The 21,455-nt window shown below is 43.8% G+C and overlaps 1 protein-coding gene across 41 annotated transcripts in view; it reads left to right on the forward strand.

Annotated features, from left to right (window-relative positions):
- Positions 1 to 11,162: 11,162 nt before the first annotated feature.
- The window catches only part of SUPT20H (SPT20 homolog, SAGA complex component), a 60,949-nt gene continuing 50,656 nt past the window's right edge, over positions 11,163 to 21,455 (forward strand). For 32 of the 41 annotated variants that reach the window (XR_010597807.1, XR_006172747.2, XR_010597808.1 and 29 more), the window contains exons 1-5: positions 11,163 to 11,289; positions 12,786 to 12,890; positions 17,361 to 17,396; positions 18,526 to 18,584; positions 18,664 to 18,730. Coding sequence is in view for 30 of the 41 variants with exons in the window: in XM_005286576.4 (XP_005286633.2) it covers positions 12,888 to 12,890; positions 17,361 to 17,396; positions 18,526 to 18,584; positions 18,664 to 18,730 (165 nt within the window). In the remaining 11 variants the exon portion in view is untranslated. The remainder of the gene's footprint in view (positions 11,290 to 12,785; positions 12,891 to 17,360; positions 17,397 to 18,525; positions 18,585 to 18,663; positions 18,731 to 21,455) is intronic. The other 9 variants (XM_042842775.2, XM_065581300.1, XM_065581299.1 and 6 more) reach the window with 3 other exon arrangements.

A 21,455-nucleotide genomic window follows, 5' to 3' on the forward strand; every position in this document is an offset into this window, starting at 1 on the left:
TTAAAAATGCAAAGCTGCTTTTTTTATTTTTAGAAAATTGCAAAACTACTTGGGTTTGGGCAGGGGTTGGAGGCAGGGCTGCTCTCAGTGTCTGTGCTACAAAATCTTTTTCTATGATTTCAGGCCTTCCACATTTTGGAGGATATATCATTTTTGTGGTGCCCAACTGGCAAAGGGAGATGCTATTCCAAGCTTGTGGTGACAAACCAGCAGTCTATGCCACAGAAGTATTCAAACGTACAGTGACTGAACAGGACACCTATGAACAGTGTGGGCTGATCAGTTACTGAGGTGGCACTGGAAAACACCATTCCCCGAAATGTGACTACCTATCTGCAGTTCCTGCTTCAGGAAAAGTTTGCAGCTACCAGTAACCAGGATTGGGTCAGAATTCATGAGGGAATCAACAGGATGCTGCATTAGATTCCATGTGGCTTAACCTGTTATGACTGCGCACAAACACTCAGAAATCAACAGCCTTTCTTCTCCACGTCCCAGCACATTTCTGGACAAAATTGCAAACCACAGTCATATTTGAGACAAATGCTTTTGTCACCTATGGACTTCATGGACTACCTCTAACTGAAATGGACTAGATTTGTGAATAGAACACATTTCCCCAAACATACACACACAGTTCACTGTATCCAAGTGGCTCGATAGAATGGTTACAGAGTCGCATACTTATAGGCCCGTCAATGTACAGTTATTATTTTTAAGAAACAGGAATGGCCCTAGTAAAAATCTGTGCCCTTCCAGTAAAAATACACTTTAAAGGTGTTCTTTACAGTTACCATGTCCTGGTTGCCATTTTGAACTCCATGTGGTGGTTGGGAGAGCCATGTCGCTGGCATACAATCCACCATTAGCAGATATACACTCCTAGACGGGGCTTCTCAACTTTTGCATTGGTTCATAGAGGGGAAATCCCTCCCATTACTGTATTAGTGAACATTAAAATGGAGCCAGAAATTTGCCACCTCACTGTTTACCCCTTTCTCCAGATCATTTATGAATAAGCTGAATATGATTGGTCCTAGGACTAACCCTTGGGGAACACCACTAGTTACCCCTCTCCATTCTGAAAATTTACCATTTATTCCTACCCTTTGTTCCCTGTCTTTTAACCAGTTCTCAATCCATGAAAGGATCTTCCCTCTTATCCCATATCCCATGACAACTTTGATGAGGGACCTTGTCAAAGGCTTTCTGAAATCTAAGTACACTATGTCCACTGGATCCCTCTTGTCCACATGTTTGTTGACCCCTTCAAAGAATTCTAATAGATTAGTAAGACATGATTTTCCTTTACAGAAACAATGTTGACTTTTGCCCAACAAGTTATGTTCTTCTATGTGTCTGACAATTTTATTTTTTACTATTGTTTCAACTAATTTGCCTGGTACTGACATTAGACTTACCAGTCTGTAATTGCCGGGATCACCTCTAGAGCCCTTTTAAAATATTGGGGTTACATTAGCTATCTTCCAGTCATTGGGTACAGAAGCTGATTTAAAGGACAGGTTACAAACCATAGTTAGTAGTTCCGCAATTTCACATTTGAATTCTTTCAGAACTCTTGGGTGAATGCCATCTGGTCCCGGTGTTACCAGGGCCGTCTTTAGGCCAATTCAGCCGATTCGGCTGAATTGGGCCCCGCGCCAAGAGAGCCCCGCGCCACAGCTCTCCACCCCGCCCCCAGCTCACTTCCCCCTCCTCCCCTCTCCTGAACGCTCCGCCCCCTGCTCCTCCCCCGCCCCTGCTTCCCGCGAATCAGAGGTTCGCGGGAAGTCTGAAAAGAAGAAGGGGCGGGCAGGCAGCACCTGGTAAGCTGAGTCAGGGGTGTGGGAGGGGGACGTGAGAAGCGCTCCGGGGAGGCGCAGCGCGGCCCAGTCCGGCCCCGGCCAAGCACCTCCGGCCCCAGCAGCTCCGGCCCCGGGGTGCTGTTCCGGCCCGCTCGGCTCAGCTCAGCTCCGGCCCCCGCAGCTCGGCTCGGCTCTGGCCCAGGCCCCACAGCTCGGCTCCGGCCCAGCCCCCCGGCCTGGCTCGGCTCGGCTCGGGCCCGGCCCAGCTCAGGTCCGGCCCCTGTCCAGCCCCCCGGCTCAGCTCGGGTCTGGTCCGGCTCGGGCCCGGCCCCCCCCGGCTCAGCTCCAGCCCAGCCCCGGCTGAGCGGCTCCGGGCCAGACCCAAGCCCCACAGCCCCGGCTGGAGCTCCGGCCGGAGTGCAGCCCGATTCCTGGGGGCGGGGCTTGCGGCAAGCCACGCCCCCAGGAATCGGGCCCCGCTCTTGCTAAAGCCAGCCCTGGGTGTTACTGTTAAGTTTATCAATTAATTCCAAAACCTCATCTAGTGACACTTCAATCTGTGACAATTCCTCAGATTTGTCACCTACAAAGGACGGATCAGGTTTGGGAATCTCCCTAAAATCCTCAGCCGTGAAGACTGAAGCAAAGAATTCATTTAGTTTCTCCACAATGACTTTATCGTCTTTAAGTGCTCCTTTTGTATCTCAATCGTCCAGGGGCCCCACTGGTTGTTTGGCAGGCTTCCTGCTTCTGATGTACTTAAAAAACATTTTGTCATTACCTTTTGAGTTTTTGGCTAGCTTTTCTTCAAACTCCTTTTCGGCATTTCTTATTACATTTTTACACTTAATTTGGCAGTGTTTATGCTTCTTTCTAGTTACCTCACTAGGATTTCACTTCCACTTTTTAAAAGATGCCTTTTTATCTCTCACTGCTTCTTTTACATGGTTGTTAAGTCACGGTGGCTCTCTTTTAGTTCTTTTACTGTGTTTTTTAATTTGGGATATACATTTAAGTTGGGCCTCTATTATGGTGTCTTTGAAAAGTGTCCATACAGCTTGCAGGGATTTCACTCTAGTCGCTGTACCAATTTCTGTTTAACTAACCTCCTCATTTTTGCATAGTTCCCCTTTCTGAAATTAAATGCCACAGTGTTGGGCTGTTGAGGTGTTCTTCCCACCACAGGAATGTTAAATGTTATTATATTATGGTCACTATTTCCAAGCGGTCCTGTTATAGTTACCTCTTGGACCAGATCCTGTGCTCTGAGGTGACATGTACCCAGTCAATATCAGGATAATTGAAATCCCCCACTATTATTGAGTTCTTTATTTTGATAGCCTCTCTAATTTCCCTTAGCATTTCATCGTCACTATCACTGTCCTGGTCAGGTGGTCGATAATAGATCCCTACTGTTATATTCTTATTAAAGCATGGAATTACTATCCATAGAGGTTCTATGGAACATGTGGATTCATTTAAGATTTTTACTTCATTTGAGTCTTACATTTTCTTTCACATATAGTGCCACTCCCCCCCCTTTTTCCCTCCCTCCCCCCCGGCACGACCTGTTCTGTCCTTCTGATATATTTTGTACCCCGGAATGATTGTGTCCCATTGATTGTCTCCACTCCACCAGGTTTCTGTGATGCCTATTATATCAATATCCTCCTTTAACACGAGGCAATCTAGTTCACCCATCTTATTATTTAGACTTCTAGCATTTGTGTACAAGCACTTTAAAAACTTGTCACTATTTATTTGTCTGCCCTTTTCTGATGTGTCAGATTCTTTTTTATGTGAATGTTTCTCGTGTGATCTGGCCCATACTTTATCCTCTTCCATCCTCTCCTCCTGACTAGAACCTAGAGAATCTCTATCAATAGACTCTCCTCCAAGAGAAGTCTCTGTCCGATCCACGTGCTCCGCTGCAGCAATTGGCTTTCCCCCATCTCTTAGTTTAAAAACTGCTCTGCAACCTTTTTAATGTTAAGTGCCAGCAGTCTGGATCCACTTCGGTTTAGGTGGAGCCCATCCTTCCTGTATAGTCTCCCCCTATCCCAGTTCCTAATAAATCAAAACCCCTCCTCTCTACACCATCATCTCTCTGCCCCTTACACAGGGTTTTGAGCAAACAGTCAAGCTAGCTCTCAGTAAGTACAATAGAGAACAATGTAAAAAAAAGCGCGTGGGAAGGGAGTACCATAGCTGAAATGCTTTGCAGAAGAGGTAAGTGTTATAGAAGATGAGAAGGGAAGGATCTTGGTCTACAGTCAATGGAAGGTTATCGCAGGCACACTGAGAAACACATACGAAGGTATACAACTTACCATGAGCCCACCAGCAGGTTTGGAAAGTGAGGATCCAAAGGTAAAAGTTACAGAAATATTTTCAGTCTTTAGAAGTGAAATTTAAAACAAGTATCAGGAAATGCTACCCATGACCCACATCTGACATGCCTTGTTGCACCAGTCAAATAAAATGTTTCATCCAGTTATACTTTGTATTATAAATAAATTTCCCTAAAAGTGAAGTACAGTCTAGCAAGAACAGTATGTGCTTGGAAGGTCATTTTGGAAAACTACATATTCTTAAAGAAAATGTTGAAAGTGTTATTGCCCATTAGTCATCTGATCTACTGAAGTTGTTCATAAGACTGAGGTTTTTCATGCTTTCAGCTTGTACTCTGTAATCAGAACACAGGCTTGAAGTTTAAACTGAAGACTGAAGGGAAATACGAAACACAGGACTAAAGAGATAGCACGTCTAGTTAGAGGTTATAAACAGTGGTCAGGAAACCCGAGGTTACCTTCACAACTCCTCCAATGATTTGCTATGTGACTTCTAGTTAATCACTTAGTTCAGGATTTTAAAAAGCTTGGATAGATGCAAATAGCCATCTGGATGCTGCATCACGACACCTATCTCTGGGCTCAAGTAGGAGTTGGGTATCCATCCAGGGGATTTTCAAACTGGAGGTTGTCCATGCCTAAATTATCTCAGGCCAGAGGTTTGAGTGCTCCAGGAGGTTAGATTTAGGGGCACAATCTGAATCCAAAGAATCCACAGAATGGATTCTTTAGCAACATGTTCAGGAGCACTCAGGAGTTGCTCCAGGTGCTCAAAGTTAAACATAACTGAGCATTTATATATTTTTAAAATAATATTCCCTTCATTTAAAGTATTTTATATTTAGCAAGAATCATGAGTGTCAGAAGTGTGTGAAACATACATCAAGTTTTGCAGATGGAGTAACTGAGGTAGTGCCCAGCTGCCCAGAGGCAAATTCTTTGACACCTCCTACGTTACATTTCAGAATGAGAGTATAAAGCTAGTCAGTTTGCACATTCAAAGTTTAAAAAAAAAATTCACATATGTCCAGGATCTAAGATCTTTTTGCATATGTGAATGTTCCACAATATAAGCAATTTTCTTATTTGAAACCACTTACTGTGATACTTTACAACAGCTCTGGCTTCAGTGAACTCAGACTATTTTATTGAGTGTCATACACCTGATCATTTAGGTTGGCTCCAGTGACAAATTATCCCCAGTGAAAAGACTAACTTCCAACACTGCACATTCAATTAACATACACCAAGCCAAACCAAAATAAGCAGAATGACTATAATAGATTCATTTTCCATATAGACAATGGCAAGCGTTCAAAACACCATAAAAAGAATATTCTTTATAGCTATAGTCACTACATGAAAAAGATTGCCATATGCATTGCTAATTTTTAATAGTGAGGGTAATTAACCATTGGAACCATGGGCGGCAGTTATAATAGGCCAGGGCCTCCCCTGGTGCTGCCGCTGAACCCCCAGTTGCGGGGTTTGGCTAGGGTTGCCAACTTTCTAATCCCATAAAACCGAACACCCTAGCCCCGCGCCTTCCCTGCCTTACCTCCGCAGCACTGCCGACTGGACTTTTAATGGCCCGGTCAGCAGTGCTGACCAGAGCCGCCAGGGTCTCTGTTTGAGTGGGTGTTCCGATCGAAAACCGGACACCTGGTCACCCTACGTTTGGCGGGGAAGTTTTTGCTTTATTTGACAGCGTAACAAGCCTTGTGGATGGGGGGGAAGTGATAGACGTGGTATATCTTGACTTTAGTAAGACTTTTGATACTGTCTTTTGATGACCTTTTCATAAACAAACTAGGGAAATACAACTTAGATGGATCTACTATAAGGTGGGTGCATAACTGTTTGGAAAATTGTTCCCAGAGAGTAGTTATCAGTGTTTCACAGTCATGCTGGAAGGGCATAACAAGTGGGGTCCTGCAGGGATCGGTTCTGGGTCTGGTTCTCTTAAATATCTTCATCAATGATTTAGATAATGGATAGAGAGTACACTTATAAAGTTTGTAGATGATACCAAGCTGGGAGGGGTTGCAAATGCTTTGGAGGATAGGATTAAAATTCAAAATGATCTGGACAAACTGGAGAAATGATCTGAAGTAAATAGGATGAAATTCAATAAGGACAAATGCAAAGTACTCCACTTAGGAAGGAACAATCAGTTGCACACATACAAAATGGGAAATAACTGACTAGGAAGGAGTACTACGGAAAGGGATCTGGGGGTCATAGTGGATCACAAGCTAAATATGAGTCAACAGTGTAACACTGTTGCAAAAAAGCAAACGTCATTCTGGGAGGTATTAGCAGGAGTGTTGTAAGCAAGACAAGAGAAGTAATTCTTCCGCTCTACTCCGCACTGATTAGGTCTCAACTGGAGTATTGTGTCCAATTCTGGGTGCCTCATTTTAGGAAAAATGTGGACAAATTGGAGAAAGTGTAGAGAAGAGCAACAAGAATGATTAAAGGTCTAGAAAACATGGCCTATGAGGGAAGATTGAAAAAATTGGGTTTGTTTAATCTGGAGGAGAGAAGACTAAGAGGGCACATGATAACAGTTTTCAAGTACATAAAAGGTTGTTACAAGGAGGAGGGAGAAAAATTGTTCTTCTTAACCTCTGAGGATAGGACAAGAAGCCACGGGCTTAACTTGCAGCAAGGGCAGTTTAGGTTGGACATTAGGAAAAACTTCCTGTCAGAGTGGTTAAGCACTGGAATAGATTGCCTAGGGAGGTTGTGGAATCTCCATCATTGGGGATTTTTAAGAACAGGTTGGACAAACACCTGTCAGGGATGGTCTAGATAATACTTAGTCCTGCCTTGAGTGAAGGGGACTGGACTAGATGACCTCTTGAGGTCTCTTCCAGTTCTATCATTCTACGATTCTATGCCCCGTGCAGGTTCTGGGGCAGCTGAGGAGGTGGTATGTGCTATTTAGCTTCCTGGGGTTCATCAGTAATCTCCCTGGACTCCAGAGAGATTACTGATGAATCCAGGAGTTAAGTAGCAAACACTGCCTCCTCAGCCACCCCAGAACCTGCATGGGGCATAGCAAGAGCTTCTTCCAGATGAGACGCTTTTCCCTGGGGTGGCTTGGGGTCTAGGGAGGGGAGGCATGGCTGGTGTGGGGGTAGGGGACTCGGGGCTTCGACTGGCCTGGGATGCCACTAGCAGGGGGGTGCTCAGGCCTCTGGCCAGCCCGGGGCTCCTCTGGCTGATGGGGGGGCGGGTGCTCGGGGATCCTCCGGGCAGGGGGGAGCTTGTGGCTCAGGCCATGGGGGGGGAAGAGGTCAGGGGGTCTCGGTGCTCCGGACATGGGGGTGGGGAGGCGTGAGCGGAAGGGGCAGAGCCAGGGGCTACCCTCCCCAAAGGGGGGGGGGGCTCCACCTGCCACCCATGATTGGAATAGGTGCTAATTTTTAGACGCTAGGGTAATTAACCATTGGAACAACTTATCAAGAATTGTGGTGCTGTCTCCATGACTGGCAATTTTTAAATCAAGATTGGATGTTTTTCTAAAAGATCTTCTCTAGTTTCAAACAGGAATTAATTCAAGAAAGTTCTATTGTCTATGTCATTGGTCTCCAAAGTGGGGTGTGCGCACCCTAGGGGGTGCGCAAGAGGCTCCTCGGGAGTGCGCGGCAGGAGGAGCATTTTTTTTTTTGCTTCGTCAGTTTGGGTTGGAGTCCAAGCGGCTTTTTTTTTTTTTGCTTTGGCAAAAATGGTAGAGCCGGCACGCCAGGGGGTACGTGCTCAAAATTTTTTTACTGATAGGGGTGCGCGATCAAAAAAGTTTTGAGACCATTGGTCTATGTTATATAGGAGGTCAGACTAGATGATCACAGTGGTTCTTTCTCTCCTTATAACCTATGAATCTATGTACATCATTTGTCCCAGCTGTGCATGACAAAGATTACATATTGTTACAATGTCTTTCCTGTGGGGCAAAAGGGTAAAATATACAGAGAGTATGTTTGAAGAATATGTAATCTGATTCCAAAATTCCCATGGCCAGCTTTAGGAAACCTAACAGATTCCCAAGCCCAGCATCAAGAAGTACTTTTAACACAAAACTTTTATTCAACTATTAAGAACATATCAGGCCGGATTCACCACTGTGTTACTCAATCTTTATGCCGGTGTAACTCTAGTGATTTAAGCTATGAATTTTCTCTGGGGCTATTTGGGGGACTTCCATGGTTCTCGGCTTCAGAACAATCTCAGAGGCCCCTATGAAGTCTGGGAAACATAGAATAGCTGTAGCAGAGGATGCTTTGGCTACACCCCTTCATCACCTCTCCCCTCCCATTACCCTACACTGATACACTCCCTTGTTCTGAGGCTGGGATGAGGGCTAGGGTAGGGCTGCCCTTAATGGCTCTGTGCTGGTGTAGGAAGCCTCCTTATGTGGGGCGTAGTCTCAGAAACCACTTCCTCTAGTGACATAAAGAATCCCTAGTGCAATAAAGAATCACCCTCTCTGTTCCCCCATGTATAAAGTGGGAATAATAATACTTAACTATCTCATAAGCATGTCATGGTAATTATTTACCATTTGTAAAGTTCTATTTATGTGCTAAGTACAACCACATTATTTTATTGGCTGTATATTATGAAGGAATGGTTACTCCATAGTTGAGGCTGGAGCTACCCCCCAACCTACACCTCTATTTTTGATTTATTTATAAGACAAAATCTTAGGAAGAGACTAAGTTTTGTTTCTGCGTAGCATGTGGACCAAGTTGGGAAAGACACCTCCCCCCACTCATCAATTATAAAGCAAAATTTTAGATATTTTCAACTTTTATATATTCCTAATGAATTTACTATTAATTTGTAAGATCTACTAAATATAGAGTCTTCAACCCCTTTTTACTTCAGCAGGCATTGGGGAACACCAGCACTTTGCAGGAGGAACTCAGGACCTCACAAGAAATGACCCTCAGCTATTACATTTGGAAAAATACATTATCACAAGATATTGGCTGCTTGACAGAACCTTCATTATTAGACAATGGAAAAATCGTATATAGACAATGAATGAGATGGAAAGATTAACATATTCAGCGAATAACTCTGTTCCTAGGTATTATAACATATGGTCTCCTTGGCCAGATGCTTACAGAATTGCTACCATTAATCAATGTTGCAATGTTACCAACACAGTTTAAACATTTTTTACAATTCTTGTGCTTTAAGGGATCCAATTCCTACCCCAAAATCTGTATTGCTTGATTAATAAGTTGATATTAGGCAGTAAGGAGCTGTTTTCATTCTTTCATTACTTCATTATTTTATCATCTAATCCTGGTAGATACTCATCTCTAAATATACCATTTTACATTTGTAGCTTGATCTTGATGCTCCTATCTTACTTATTCTATAATTCATAGAAATTTTAAATGTGCGCAGGAATATACATACACTACTCTGTATCTGTGTTTGTTGTCTTCTTTGTTGTACTTTTATACATAATAAAAATGTTCAAGTAAAGCAAACAGACACACCACTTTCCACCTATGCCATCAGTATATTTGTAATGCAATCTGAGATCAGCCCATTGCCTCTGACTCCTGCAGGGATAGTGTCAAGCACCACAAAGATCCTCATTGTTTGGAGCACCTGCCTGCCAATGAATATCTGCCACCCTTACCAACACATACACTGCATCTAAGTAGTGATCAGAATGAGTATTAGCCTGAATGTTGCATCATGATGAGGTCTGCCCTTGAACTGCCACCTCCACTGTTGGTTTAGAGATGGCTATTTGTAGACCCCTGCAAATCCATGGATATCCACTTTATATCTGCAAATATTTGCCTCTGCGGATAGCCGCGGAGCATTTTTGCAGATGCAGATGGATGCGGATCCAAATTTTATATCTAAAACCCTGCAAATCTGCAGATATCTGCTTTATATCCATGGATCGTTTTTGCAGATTGCAGATCAGATGCGGATACAAATTTTGTATCCATGCAGGGCTCTAGGTATTTGCAGGTTTTGTACTGTAGAATTTGTAGAACTCTGCAGAAAGCCATCAAACATTTATAGAAAACCAGCCCTCATACCAAATTTGTAATTCTAACAATGAAACAAAATTCATCCCACTCCATGCATAGAATCATTGCCACCCCCCACCAGAGTCACCACTGTGCCCTTCACAATTCATAGATTCAAAGGCCAGAAGGGCATTGTGATCATCTCATCTGACCTCCTGTATAACACAAGCCAGAGAACGTCCCCAAAGTAATTCCTAGTGCACATCTTTTAGAAAAATATCTAGTCTTGATTTAAAAATTGTAAGTGACTTGGTAATTTATTACAAATGAACTGCTGCTACACCAACCAGACATGGGCTTGCCCACTAGCACTGAAATACCTGTGCCCCCCAGGAATTTCCACTAGTATGGGCATCAAGCCTTATCTATTTTAGGAACTGAAATGGTCCTCATTCCTGGGATAATCACAACCTTTCACAGTTGTCCTCACAACATCCGGGTGTAGGGTGACCAGAGGTCCCGATTTTATAGGGACAACCCCGATTTTGGGGTCTTTTTCTTATATGGGCTCCTATTACCCCCCACCCCGTCCCGATTTTTCACACTTGCTGTCTGGTCACCCTATCCTGGTGAGGTAGGGAAGTACTATTTTCCCCATTTGAAGTGTTCTCCAGGATGGCAACGTGAGGTACAGAGAGTTACTACGGGCCAGATCCTCCAAGATATTTAGGCTCCTAAGATCTGGACATAGGCGACTTGCCCAAGGGCACACGGGAAGTCTGTGGCAGAGGCGGGACTCAGGGTTGGGTCTGGCGAGTGGCAGGTGAGTGTGGGAACACGGTGGGAGAGGCTGGAAGGCTGCAGGGGTCAGCGCCTAATGCACATGTAGGGAAATAGGCGACGGGGACAGGGAGCCTACACACGGCTTGCTCACCATGGCAACACGGCCGAATCTCCCCCGCCCCCCGTCCCGTCTCTAGGGTAACTCGCCCCGCCCCTTCCGGGCCGCGCTCGGAAGTTCCGGGGCGGAAGCAGCCGCGGTGCCGCGGGCTGGGTGGGGGGCGGATGAAAGGGCCGCGGGGGCAGCTGCGCGGGGGGCAGGACCCGACATGAGGCTGGCAGGTAAAGGGGGCTGGGGGCGAGGTCGAGTCTAACCCGCCGCGTGCCCTTCCGGCGGCGCCTTCCCCCGGGGTCGGGCCGCTAGGGCCTCCCGTACCCGCCTCTCTGCGGCGGTGGTGTCGCCTGGGCCCGCCCCGGCCCTCCCCGTGCTGTCTGGGCGGCTCTCGTCGCTCTCCCGGCTGGGATCTGCGGCTCGCTCCCAGACCTGCCAAAGGCGACGCTGTCAGTGGTGGCCGCCGCTGCCGCATCCCCCAACGGGACTCTGGCAAGGCCTGGGTTTAACCTGCCTCTCCCCGTCCGCGATCCCGTCGTCATGCCCCTCCCCGCGCCCCTGTCAGCCCGCCGGGAGTGTAGCCAAGTGCTGCCGTGATCTCGGTCCTCCTCACCTCTGCCTAACTGTGGGTTGCAGGGTCTCTAGGCCAGGGATTGTGCCTTCGATGGCTTGGAAAGCGCTTAGCACATCCTGGCCACTAACTAAAGGCCAGAGCTGTAGCTTCCTTGTTGGAGACGCAGCATCACTTACCACCAGTACCACAGTGTGTCGCTGGAATTGGGACCAAAAACAAACAAACAAAGGCTGAACAGATTTCTAAGGAAAGAGGTTGGCTAGCATATAGCTAATAATAGAGAGACATATTTGTCAATTTAAACATAATCTGTCATTTAAAATATGTATTAAAAAGCTTTATAGAGCCTAAAACCAGTAGGAATGTTTCCACATTTCAAAATAAAACCCACTGGAAATGGTTAAACTGCTCCCCCACTGTGTTTGAAATTTAACATTAAGAACCACAAGTAAAACTGATCTCTTTGACTTTCAAGTTTCCTCATTGAGAGAGAGGCTGAAAGGGAATGGAGCACGATTAGTAAACAGGGTTTAAAAACTTTATATTTAAATATTTGTATTAAAAAAACAGAAAAGTCTATTATCTAGTTGAATTTAAAAGTGAAACAGTGCTGGACTTGGTTAATAGTTGAATGAAGAATGTCTAAGGAGCACCTATGTGCTAAGTAAAATTGTTAACACCTCAGTAGTTAAGTATCAGAGGGGTAGCTGTGTTAGTCTGAATCTGTAAAAAGCAACAGAGGGTCCTGTGGCACCTTTGAGACTAACAGAAGTATCATTACTGAATGAACATCTCAAAATGGTGCAAGGAGGTGTAGTTGGTGGAGCTGCTGTTCTTTGAGTATTATATAAAATCAAAGCCATCAGCACTGGCTCTTTGATACATAAAATAAATGTTCTAACCACTTACTTCATTATATATTCCGTTTTACTGTACCTATCAGAGACACGGGTGATATTGGTAGTCTGCCAAGACACCACAGGTATGGGTAATGACATTTGGCCCTGTAATTTCTTTTCAGTGGTAACTTCTGTATTAGTGGATGAAAGATGCTATATCAATTCAATATAATCTGCCGTTAAAATGTCTAGTTTACATAATTATAATGCTTGTTTAACATAGTTGGTGATTGTATTTTTTTCTTCCCCCCAGCTTTACAGTATCTCTTGTGACCCTAAAAATATGACTGTTTGCCTACTGCACCAAAACTCCTAAATATTTCATCTGCCATTTGGACACCTGGCTTCAACTACAATGGTAAGATACAATTCATGTCATGTTTTTAATAACACTTGCCTTTAGGGTGGTGGGTATTTGGCAGGTGAAGGTGGAGAAGGGAAAGTCCTTTGTGTCTCTGACATCCTCAGAAATGTGACTTAGCAGTGTAACACTCTCCAGTTGATGGTGGGGCTCTCTGTGGAGCTTGTGAATGCTGTGCCTAAATCAGTTAGTCACTGCTAATAGAATATAGGAATTGTCATATAAATCTGTTCTTGTGTCTTGTCTCCAACAGTGGCCAGTTCTAGATGATTCAGAGGAATGTGTAAGCCCTACTCACACATCTATAGTGGGCAGTTAGGCAGTAATATGCCTATAGGGTATTTTCTTAATGTCAAGCAGTCAGTGGATGAGTTATGCCTAAAAGTCTGTGGCTTGATATCCCTTATGCACATCTATCCTAGAAAGTATAACTCTCTGTATTATTCATATAAATATTTAATGTCTAAATATCTTGAATCCTGTTACTTTCTGTCTCGATGTTTTGTAGCAGTGGTTTCCACAGTTGAAAGGCACAGCATCAGCTTGAAAGTCAGGCTTCTATCTGAAAACTTCATACCTACTATTGTTACAAGTAATTTTGCTGAAAGATTAGGTGGGGGGAAGTATTTTATCTTTTACTGCACTCTTTTTCTAGCCAGTTTCTCTTCCTGTGCACTGCACTAACATGATGAAATCATATGTTTGCTCAGATCTGGAGGGAACTTGTATGGACATTCTTCTCTGGGACTTAAGAGAGAGAGTATTTTTAGAGCCCTGCACAGATACAAAAAGGCACCAGGCCCACACTGGGAAGGAGCACATTATGGACTCTTCTAACCCATCCACACAGCCAGGTCTGGCCTCTCACCTGGGGCAGTCCAGCACCCAGGCCTTGCTGTGTGAGCGGCTCCCAGCCAGCAGGTCCCACTCGCCTGTAGGGGGCTTCCCGCCCAGCAGCCGGGCTCTGCCATGCAGAGTGGGCATGCCTGCTGGCTCCAGCCGGACTGGGCAGGCTCTCGGGGGTCTACCCTGCTCCCCAGCGCAGCTTCAGCTCCAAGCGATCTCTGCTGCCCGCCACCTATGGGACCCTGCCCGCCTCACTGGAGCCGAGCAGCCTTGGACCGGTGCAGAGGCCAGGCTGGTCTTGGCCAATAGGGGTGGGGAGGGCAGTGTGGGGGGGCTTGGCTAGGCCCCGCCAGGCAAGTGGGTCTTGAGTGAGCCCGGCCCGGGCAGGCCCCACTCCTGTTCCAGCCTGGCTGATGGCGCCACTCTTGAGGGGCCAGAGTGATCCCCACGCTGCTGGCTCAGCCCAGCGGACATAGTCACCTCCCAGTGGGGGCAGTAAGTGCGAATGAGGGATAGGGTGAGGGGGAGTGTCTCTCTTTGGGGGGGGGGCCTGAGTAGTGGGGGGTGGAAGGGGTTATGTGTTTTGGGCGTTGGGCATAGAAGGGATGGGGGGGTGCTGGAAGGTTGGGATGGTCTGTGTGTTGTGGCACTGAGTAGTGGTGGGGTCTGGTGGCAGGGGGTGGTGGTGTGCAGGGCGCTGTGCAATTGTGGTGGTGGGGTCTTTGGGCTGGGGAGCACTGGGCATAGTGGGTCAGAAGAGTGCTGAGTGCAGGGGTCTGTGAGGGATCTCAGCGGGGGATTCTGTCCATAAGGGTCTGTGGGGAGGGGCTGGGTGAGGGGGGCACTGGGCATAGAGATTGGGGGGCAATGAGTGGGGGGGCCGTGTGGCGTAGGACCACCCCCAAGGGGAAGGAGCGCGTTCGCAGTGCAGGGCCGAGTGGGCCACTGTGCGTCTGGCAGCTGCCAGTTTGTAAAGAGTGCCCTTGCTTTGGGCTGGGCAGAGCAGATCCACGGTGAGGGGGCCCACATATGTTTGGCACCGGGCCCACAAAATGTTAAATCTGGCCCTGGGAAGAAGAGCTAATAACTGATGGCATCAAGAAAGCTGAGGTGCTTAATTCATATTTTGCTTCAGACTTCACTAAAAGGGGTTTATGATGACCAGGTATTCAACGCAATTAATATTGGCAGTGAGGGAAATGAATGCAAGCCAAAATAGGGAAAGAGCAGGGTAAAGAGTATTAACATGTATTCAATTCAGCAAGGCTTGATGAAATTCATCCTAGTTCACTTTTGGAACTAGCTGAAGCAATCTTGGAGTCATGAGCAGTTATCTTTGAGACCTCTTGGAGGATTGGAGAGGTCCCAGAAGACTGGAGTAGGGCAAACATAGTATCTATCTTGAAAAAGGGGAACAAGGAAGACCTGGGGAATTATAGACCAGTCAGCCTGACTTCAATACCTGGAAAGATACTGGAGCAAATTATTAAAAATCAGTTTTTAACACCCTTGGAGGATAATAGGGGTATAAAGAGTTGTTGGCATGGATTTGTCAAGAACAAATACCAAAACCAACTTAATTTTCTTCTTTGATAGGATTACTGACCTACTGGGTAGGGGGGAAGCAGTAGAGATGATGCACCTTGATTTTTAGTAAGGTTTTTGACACCGTTCCACATGACATTCTTATAAGCAAACTAGGGAAATGTAGGCTAGATGAAATTACTATAATGTGGGTGCACATCTGGCTGAAAAACCGTACTCAGAGTAGTTATCAATGGTTTGCTGTCAAATTGGGACCGTGTATCTAATGGGGTCTCTCAAGGATCAGTCTTGGGTCTGGTACTAGTCAATATTTTCAGTTAATGACATGGATAATGGAGCAGAGAGTATGCTTATAAAATTTGCAGATTATACCAAACTGGGAGGGGTTGCAAGCACTTTGGAGAACAGGTTTAAAAATCAAAATGACCTTGACCAATTAGAGAATTGGTCTGAATTCAAAAAGATTAAATTCAATAAAGACAAGTGTATTGATTTTTCCTTCGTAATGCACTACAAAATGGGGAATAACTGTCTAGGTTATAGCACTGCTGAAAAGGATCTGAGGGTTCTAGTGAATCACGAACTGAATATGAGTCATCAATGTGCTGCAGCTGCAAAAAAGGCTAATATCATTCTGGGGTGCATTAGCAGGAGTGTTGTATGTAAAACACAGGAGAAAACTGTCCCGCTCTACTTGCGACTGGTGAGGCTCCCGCTGGAGTACTGTGTCCAATTCTGGGTACCACAATTTAAGAAGGATGTGGACAAATTGGAAAGTGTCCAGAGAAGAGCAACAGAAATGATAAAAGGTTTAGAAAACCTGACCTACAAGGACTGGTTGAAAAAACTGGGCATGTTTAGTCTTGAGAAAAGAAGATTGAGGGACGAACTGATAAGTCTTCCAATATGTTAAGGGCTGTTATAAAGAGGACAGTGATCAATTGTTCTTCATGTCCACTGAAAGCAGAACAAGAAGTAAGTAGTTTAATCGGCAGCAAGGGAGATTTAGGTTAGATATTAGGAAAACGTTTCTAACTATAAGGGTAGTTAAGCTCTGGAATAGGCTTCCAAGGGAGGTCGTGGGGTCCCCATCATTGAAAGTTTTTTAAAAAAAAAAAAAAGTTGGCCAAACTCCTGTTAGGGATGGTCTAGGCTTACTATGACTTCTCGAGGTCCCTTCCAGACCTACATTTTTATGATTCTGTAAATCAGCTACAATAAGTATTATCTAGTGAATTCTGCTATCGGATGTTACGAACAATTTGCAGGACTTTGAGTTCAGTATGCAATCATGGGCTCTGACGTACTTTTCAACCCACCTCAAAGGGAATCTTTGGGAGAGGAACTCTGCCAAAGCTCAGTTTTTGACCAAATGGCTGCTTTTATGTCTAGGGAAGGGGCCTAGACCACATCTCCTTAGTGGCTCCATGTTGATAGGAAAAGTGTATTGTACTGAATCTGAGTGATGGAGGTTTGGGTTTTTGTTCCCATCTCATGGGAAGATGACCTACTTTAATGCACACTCTTTGGTATCAGTGGCTGTGGGCTTTGATCTGTTTCTTCAAGACTACTCTGCTTTACAGTTAGCTGTTACTAAGTCTTTCTCACTCTCTCTCTCTCACACACACCCTTTATCCCACTAGTGCTACTCTTCCTGATGCAATAGATGCAAGCAGGCAGTTGTGCTAAAAGATGTTGTATTGGCAGCCAGGGTAACGGCAAAGAACAGCCTTGCCTACCTGTTTTTTCTCAATTTTTTTAAAATCAAGTTTTGATTAAAACTTGGTATTGCCCTCCTTACAGTTTTGCATCACTGTCCTTCTAACACTTAATAATTCAGTCAAATCTACACAAATCCTGTAGTGGAGTTAATTACTGTTAATGCAGTTAAACAGAGTGCTGAATTTATTGGTAGAATTCTGTACATGCTAAAGAATCCTACATTTGATCAGCTAGTCCTGTAAAAATAACAAACTAATATTTGAGTCCTAGTCATAGAGTTTGGGGTGGTTGTTACAGTACAAGGTTTTCATCAGTTAACACATTTTCTAAGAAAGCTGTTTATAATTTTTGCAGCAACAAGCTTTAGAACTGGCATTGGATCGTGCAGAGGTAAGGAGTAGCTAAGTTGCCTATTGATATGTAAATAATATACCAGGCTTAAATTTAAATGTCTGTTTACATTCTGTGCATTTATATTATATGAAGGTGTTTTTTGTGTAAACTATGTATAAAACATTAGTTTTGCAAAATTGTCACTAAAATTACCAGCCCAGGCACAGAATCTACTTGCCTGGTCTTTCCCATGATGAAAATAAGGTCTTAGTTTTCCTATTTGTAAAACAATTACGTATTCTGGTCATGTAGAATCCTACAAGGCTGCTATTTATATAGTCTACATAAACCTAGTGTGAGCAATTTAAGTCATCCCACAGCCAACAAAGAATATATCAGTAATTTTTAATATATATGTTCTCCTACACTATATAATACTGGGTTCAAAATATTTGGGGGGGGGAAAGAGGGAGAACCTATCTCTATTTAAAATAAACCAAATGATCAATCAGCACTTTGTCAAGAATGGAAATGTTTCCTCCAGAATTTGTATTTTGTGAAAGCTTGTCTGTGTAAAACCTAAATCAAGTGCTAAATTTGACCTGAGAGTATCTTAACTAACATTTACTAAAATATTGTACACATCTTGCATTTGCTTAGAATTACCCTGCTTTCTAAAAAAATGTTAGAGAAACACAGGAACAAAGTAGGCCTTCTAAAACACAGTTGGCTGTGTTCAAAGGGAGTGAGTTGTACCAGGACAACAGCATTATATCTGAATGTTGCAATTGTCTTGGTTCAAATACAGTGAAATTTCAGGTTTCTGTAAGGTTTTGTTACTGTAAATATAAAATTTTGGCATAAAGTGTCGTAGACTTCAGAAACTACTTCTTAACTGCGATAGTGATAATCATGAAACATACCACTTCGTTTTAATTTTAGCTATGAAATAACTCCTTTGTTAGCTGGTGGTTGGAATTAAGCACTCCTTTGTAACTACCACTCCTATAGACCACTCTAGAAGTGAGAGTATTTACTCCGTTTAAAAAACTACAGTTTGACATGTTGTTGGCTGTGTAACACAGAATAACTACTGTAACCTAAATTTGCTTTAATGATACTAAGACTCTTAAAGTAATTTGTACATTGCTAGAACTGTTGAGTTTCATGCACCTTTCTCTTCCAGTATGTCATTGAAAGTGCCCGTCAGAGACCTCCCAAACGAAAATATTTATCCAGTGGAAGGTAGCAAATATTCCAATATTTAACTTTTTATTGTATTGATTTAACACAATTTTTATGTTAACATTTTCCTTAATTTCAGAAAATCTGTATTTCAAAAGCTATATGACTTGTATATAGAAGAATGTGAAAAAGAGCCTGAGATAAAGGTAAGTGGAATTTATTTAAGCAGCCATTCAGTGCAATCTCTAAATAGGTAAATAAGCAAGTTTAGTAGGCTCTTTAACAATGAGGAGACAGCAGCAATGAGGAGACAAGAGATTTGCAGAAATCTTTTGACTGCAGCACTTACATCTGAGCCAATGAATAGCCTAGAAATCACACATTATTTGTACAGACTAGGTTTATAAGATAAGTGTCTTTTCAGTTCAGTATGAAGTAGAAAGAATAATAGGACTGGTCTAATAACTAATCAGTTATTCCAGTGTAATTTAAAAGAAGCCAAAATAGAATTTCAGCCAGAGAAAATAGATTGCTACTATCCTGGTGCTGTGGTGTGCCCCTGAGCTACTTTGCTATCCAACGGAGTACCAGAGAGCCATAAAAGTGTCTAACAAGTTCACTGTAATAATAGTATCAAAACAATAACAGTATCAATACAATAAGAGCCTCGGTGTCTGGGGCTTACTGAGAGATCTGAGAGTTAGTGCTAGAACCTATACCATCAAAATTAGTGAGAGCATGTTTGGGGCCAGTGTTTGTACCTGGAGTCCAGTCCTATTAATATCACTACCTTCAAAGGACCTGCAGTGTCGTTTCTGCTTACCTTGGCTACTAGTGAAGAAGTAGACTTGACTGTCTTCGATTTTAAATTGCCATCTTGTTCCTGGGATAACTGCTGCATTGTTGTCAAATATTGAAGTCTTTTTCAAACCTAAGAAAAGAGCCTCATCTGACCAATTTAAGGCTTAAAAGCCATGGATGAAATGTCAGTACACTAAAACGTACTTCCCTTGGCATGTCTGCTAAAAATAGCATTGGGAACCTACTTCAACACCACTCTCCTTTAAAAAAACAAAACAAAATAAAAACAAACCTATTGTTGGGGGCTGGGGGAAAGGGGAGAGGGAGAAACTGTAGGAATGGTGTATATATGCCAGTCACTGAATTGCTGTTGTTTTGGTTTGCCTGATAGTGGCTTTGGTTTTGTGGTTTTGAGTGCTGATTGTAATCGAGATTATTTGGCATCACAAATTCTAGTGAATACAGATGCCATTTTAATCTCCTCACCTGCACTTTATTCACAACTTTAATTTCATCCGGGGAGTGGGCTGGGTGAATTAGGTTTTAGCAGCATGGAGAGGAGGAGGAGGATTAGGTTAGTTGCAGCAGCTAGTTAAGGGGTCTAGAGGAAATCAGGAGGATTATGGCAATAAGGCAGGCAGCAGTAGGTTTGTATGTGGGTGGTTTTTTTTCTGTAAGTGTACTAATTTCCTAGAGAGCTAGGAAGGCACTGGTGCTCTTGCCCACTTGCAAGAGAGTAGGGCTGAATATGTAGAAGAAGGTGTGAGACTCAACCTTGATGGGAAGGATGGGGTGGTCCGGAGGCATGGAGATGAATGTTTGGGTGGGGGGAGAGAATCAGGTTGTAATATCTGGAAGCTAGGTAGGAAGGAGCTGTTGAGAAGGTTGATCAGTAGACTGAACCATCATGGAGGGTTCAAGTAGAAATCAACTGTATAATCCAAGTGCGGCAAAAGAGGAAGGCACTCAGCAAACCTGTGTTTACTCAGCAATTAAGATGAATCACAAGTGGTGAAATGGAGTGAAGGATTAAAGTGAAACCAGGAATACGGTTGTAAACTGCTGGTCCATAAGAATACGAAGGGGATTATTTTTGATTTAGAAGATACCTTAGACCATGAAGCTCTGTTTAGTGCCCTAATTCACTAAATTAAAATGCTGGCTATTGGAGTAGACATCCTGACCTTATTTTCAGTAATGGATCTCCACAGTACAAGATGTTGGTCAGGACCTTTGGAAGATATTTTCACTTAATGGGAAGATAATGTTGGAAACCATTTCTACCTCTACACTTATCAACTTCAGTATGTGTAAGGTGTTGCCATCCAATATGGATGTGCCAAATACTATATTGGTAGGCTTAGAAGGGTTAGATTTTTCTTGGTAAATGTCTGTTTCGCCATACACGCACAAACTGATGGAAAAATATTTCCACTGATAAGAACATAAGAACGGCCGTACTGGGTCAGACCAAAGGTCCATCTAGCCCAGTATCCTGTCTACTGACAAAAGCAACAGAGGATCCTGTGGCACCTTTAAAACTAACAGAAGTATTGGGAGCATAAGCTTTCGTGGGTAAGAACCTCACTTCTTCAGATGCAAGTAATGGAAATCTCCAGAGGCAGGTATAAATCAGTATGGAGATAACGAGGTTATACCTGCCTCTGGAGATTTCCATTATTTGCATCTGAAGAAGTGAGGTTCTTACCCATGAAAGCTTATGCTCCCAATACTTCTGTTAGTCTTAAAGATGCCACAGGACCCTCTGTTGCTTTTTACAGATTCAGACTAACACGGCTACCCCTCTGATACTGTCTACTGACAGTGGCCAATGCCAGGTGCCCCAGAGGGAGTGGACCTAACAGGCAATGATCAAGTGATCTCTGTCCTGCCATCCATCTACATCCTCTGACAAACAGAGGGAAGGGACACCATTCCTTACCCATCCTGGCTAATAGCCATTAATGGACTTAACTACCATGAATTTATCCAGTTCTCTTAAACGCTGTTATAGTCCTAGCCTTCACAACTCCTCAGGTAAGGAGTTCCACAAGTTGACTGTGTGCTGCGTGAAGAAGAACTTCCTTGTATTTGTTTTAAACCTGCTGCCTATTAATTTCATTTGGTGAC

The sequence above is a fragment of the Chrysemys picta genome, chromosome 1, assembly GCF_011386835.1.
Source record: "Chrysemys picta bellii isolate R12L10 chromosome 1, ASM1138683v2, whole genome shotgun sequence".
Classification (NCBI taxonomy): Eukaryota; Metazoa; Chordata; order Testudines; family Emydidae; genus Chrysemys; species Chrysemys picta.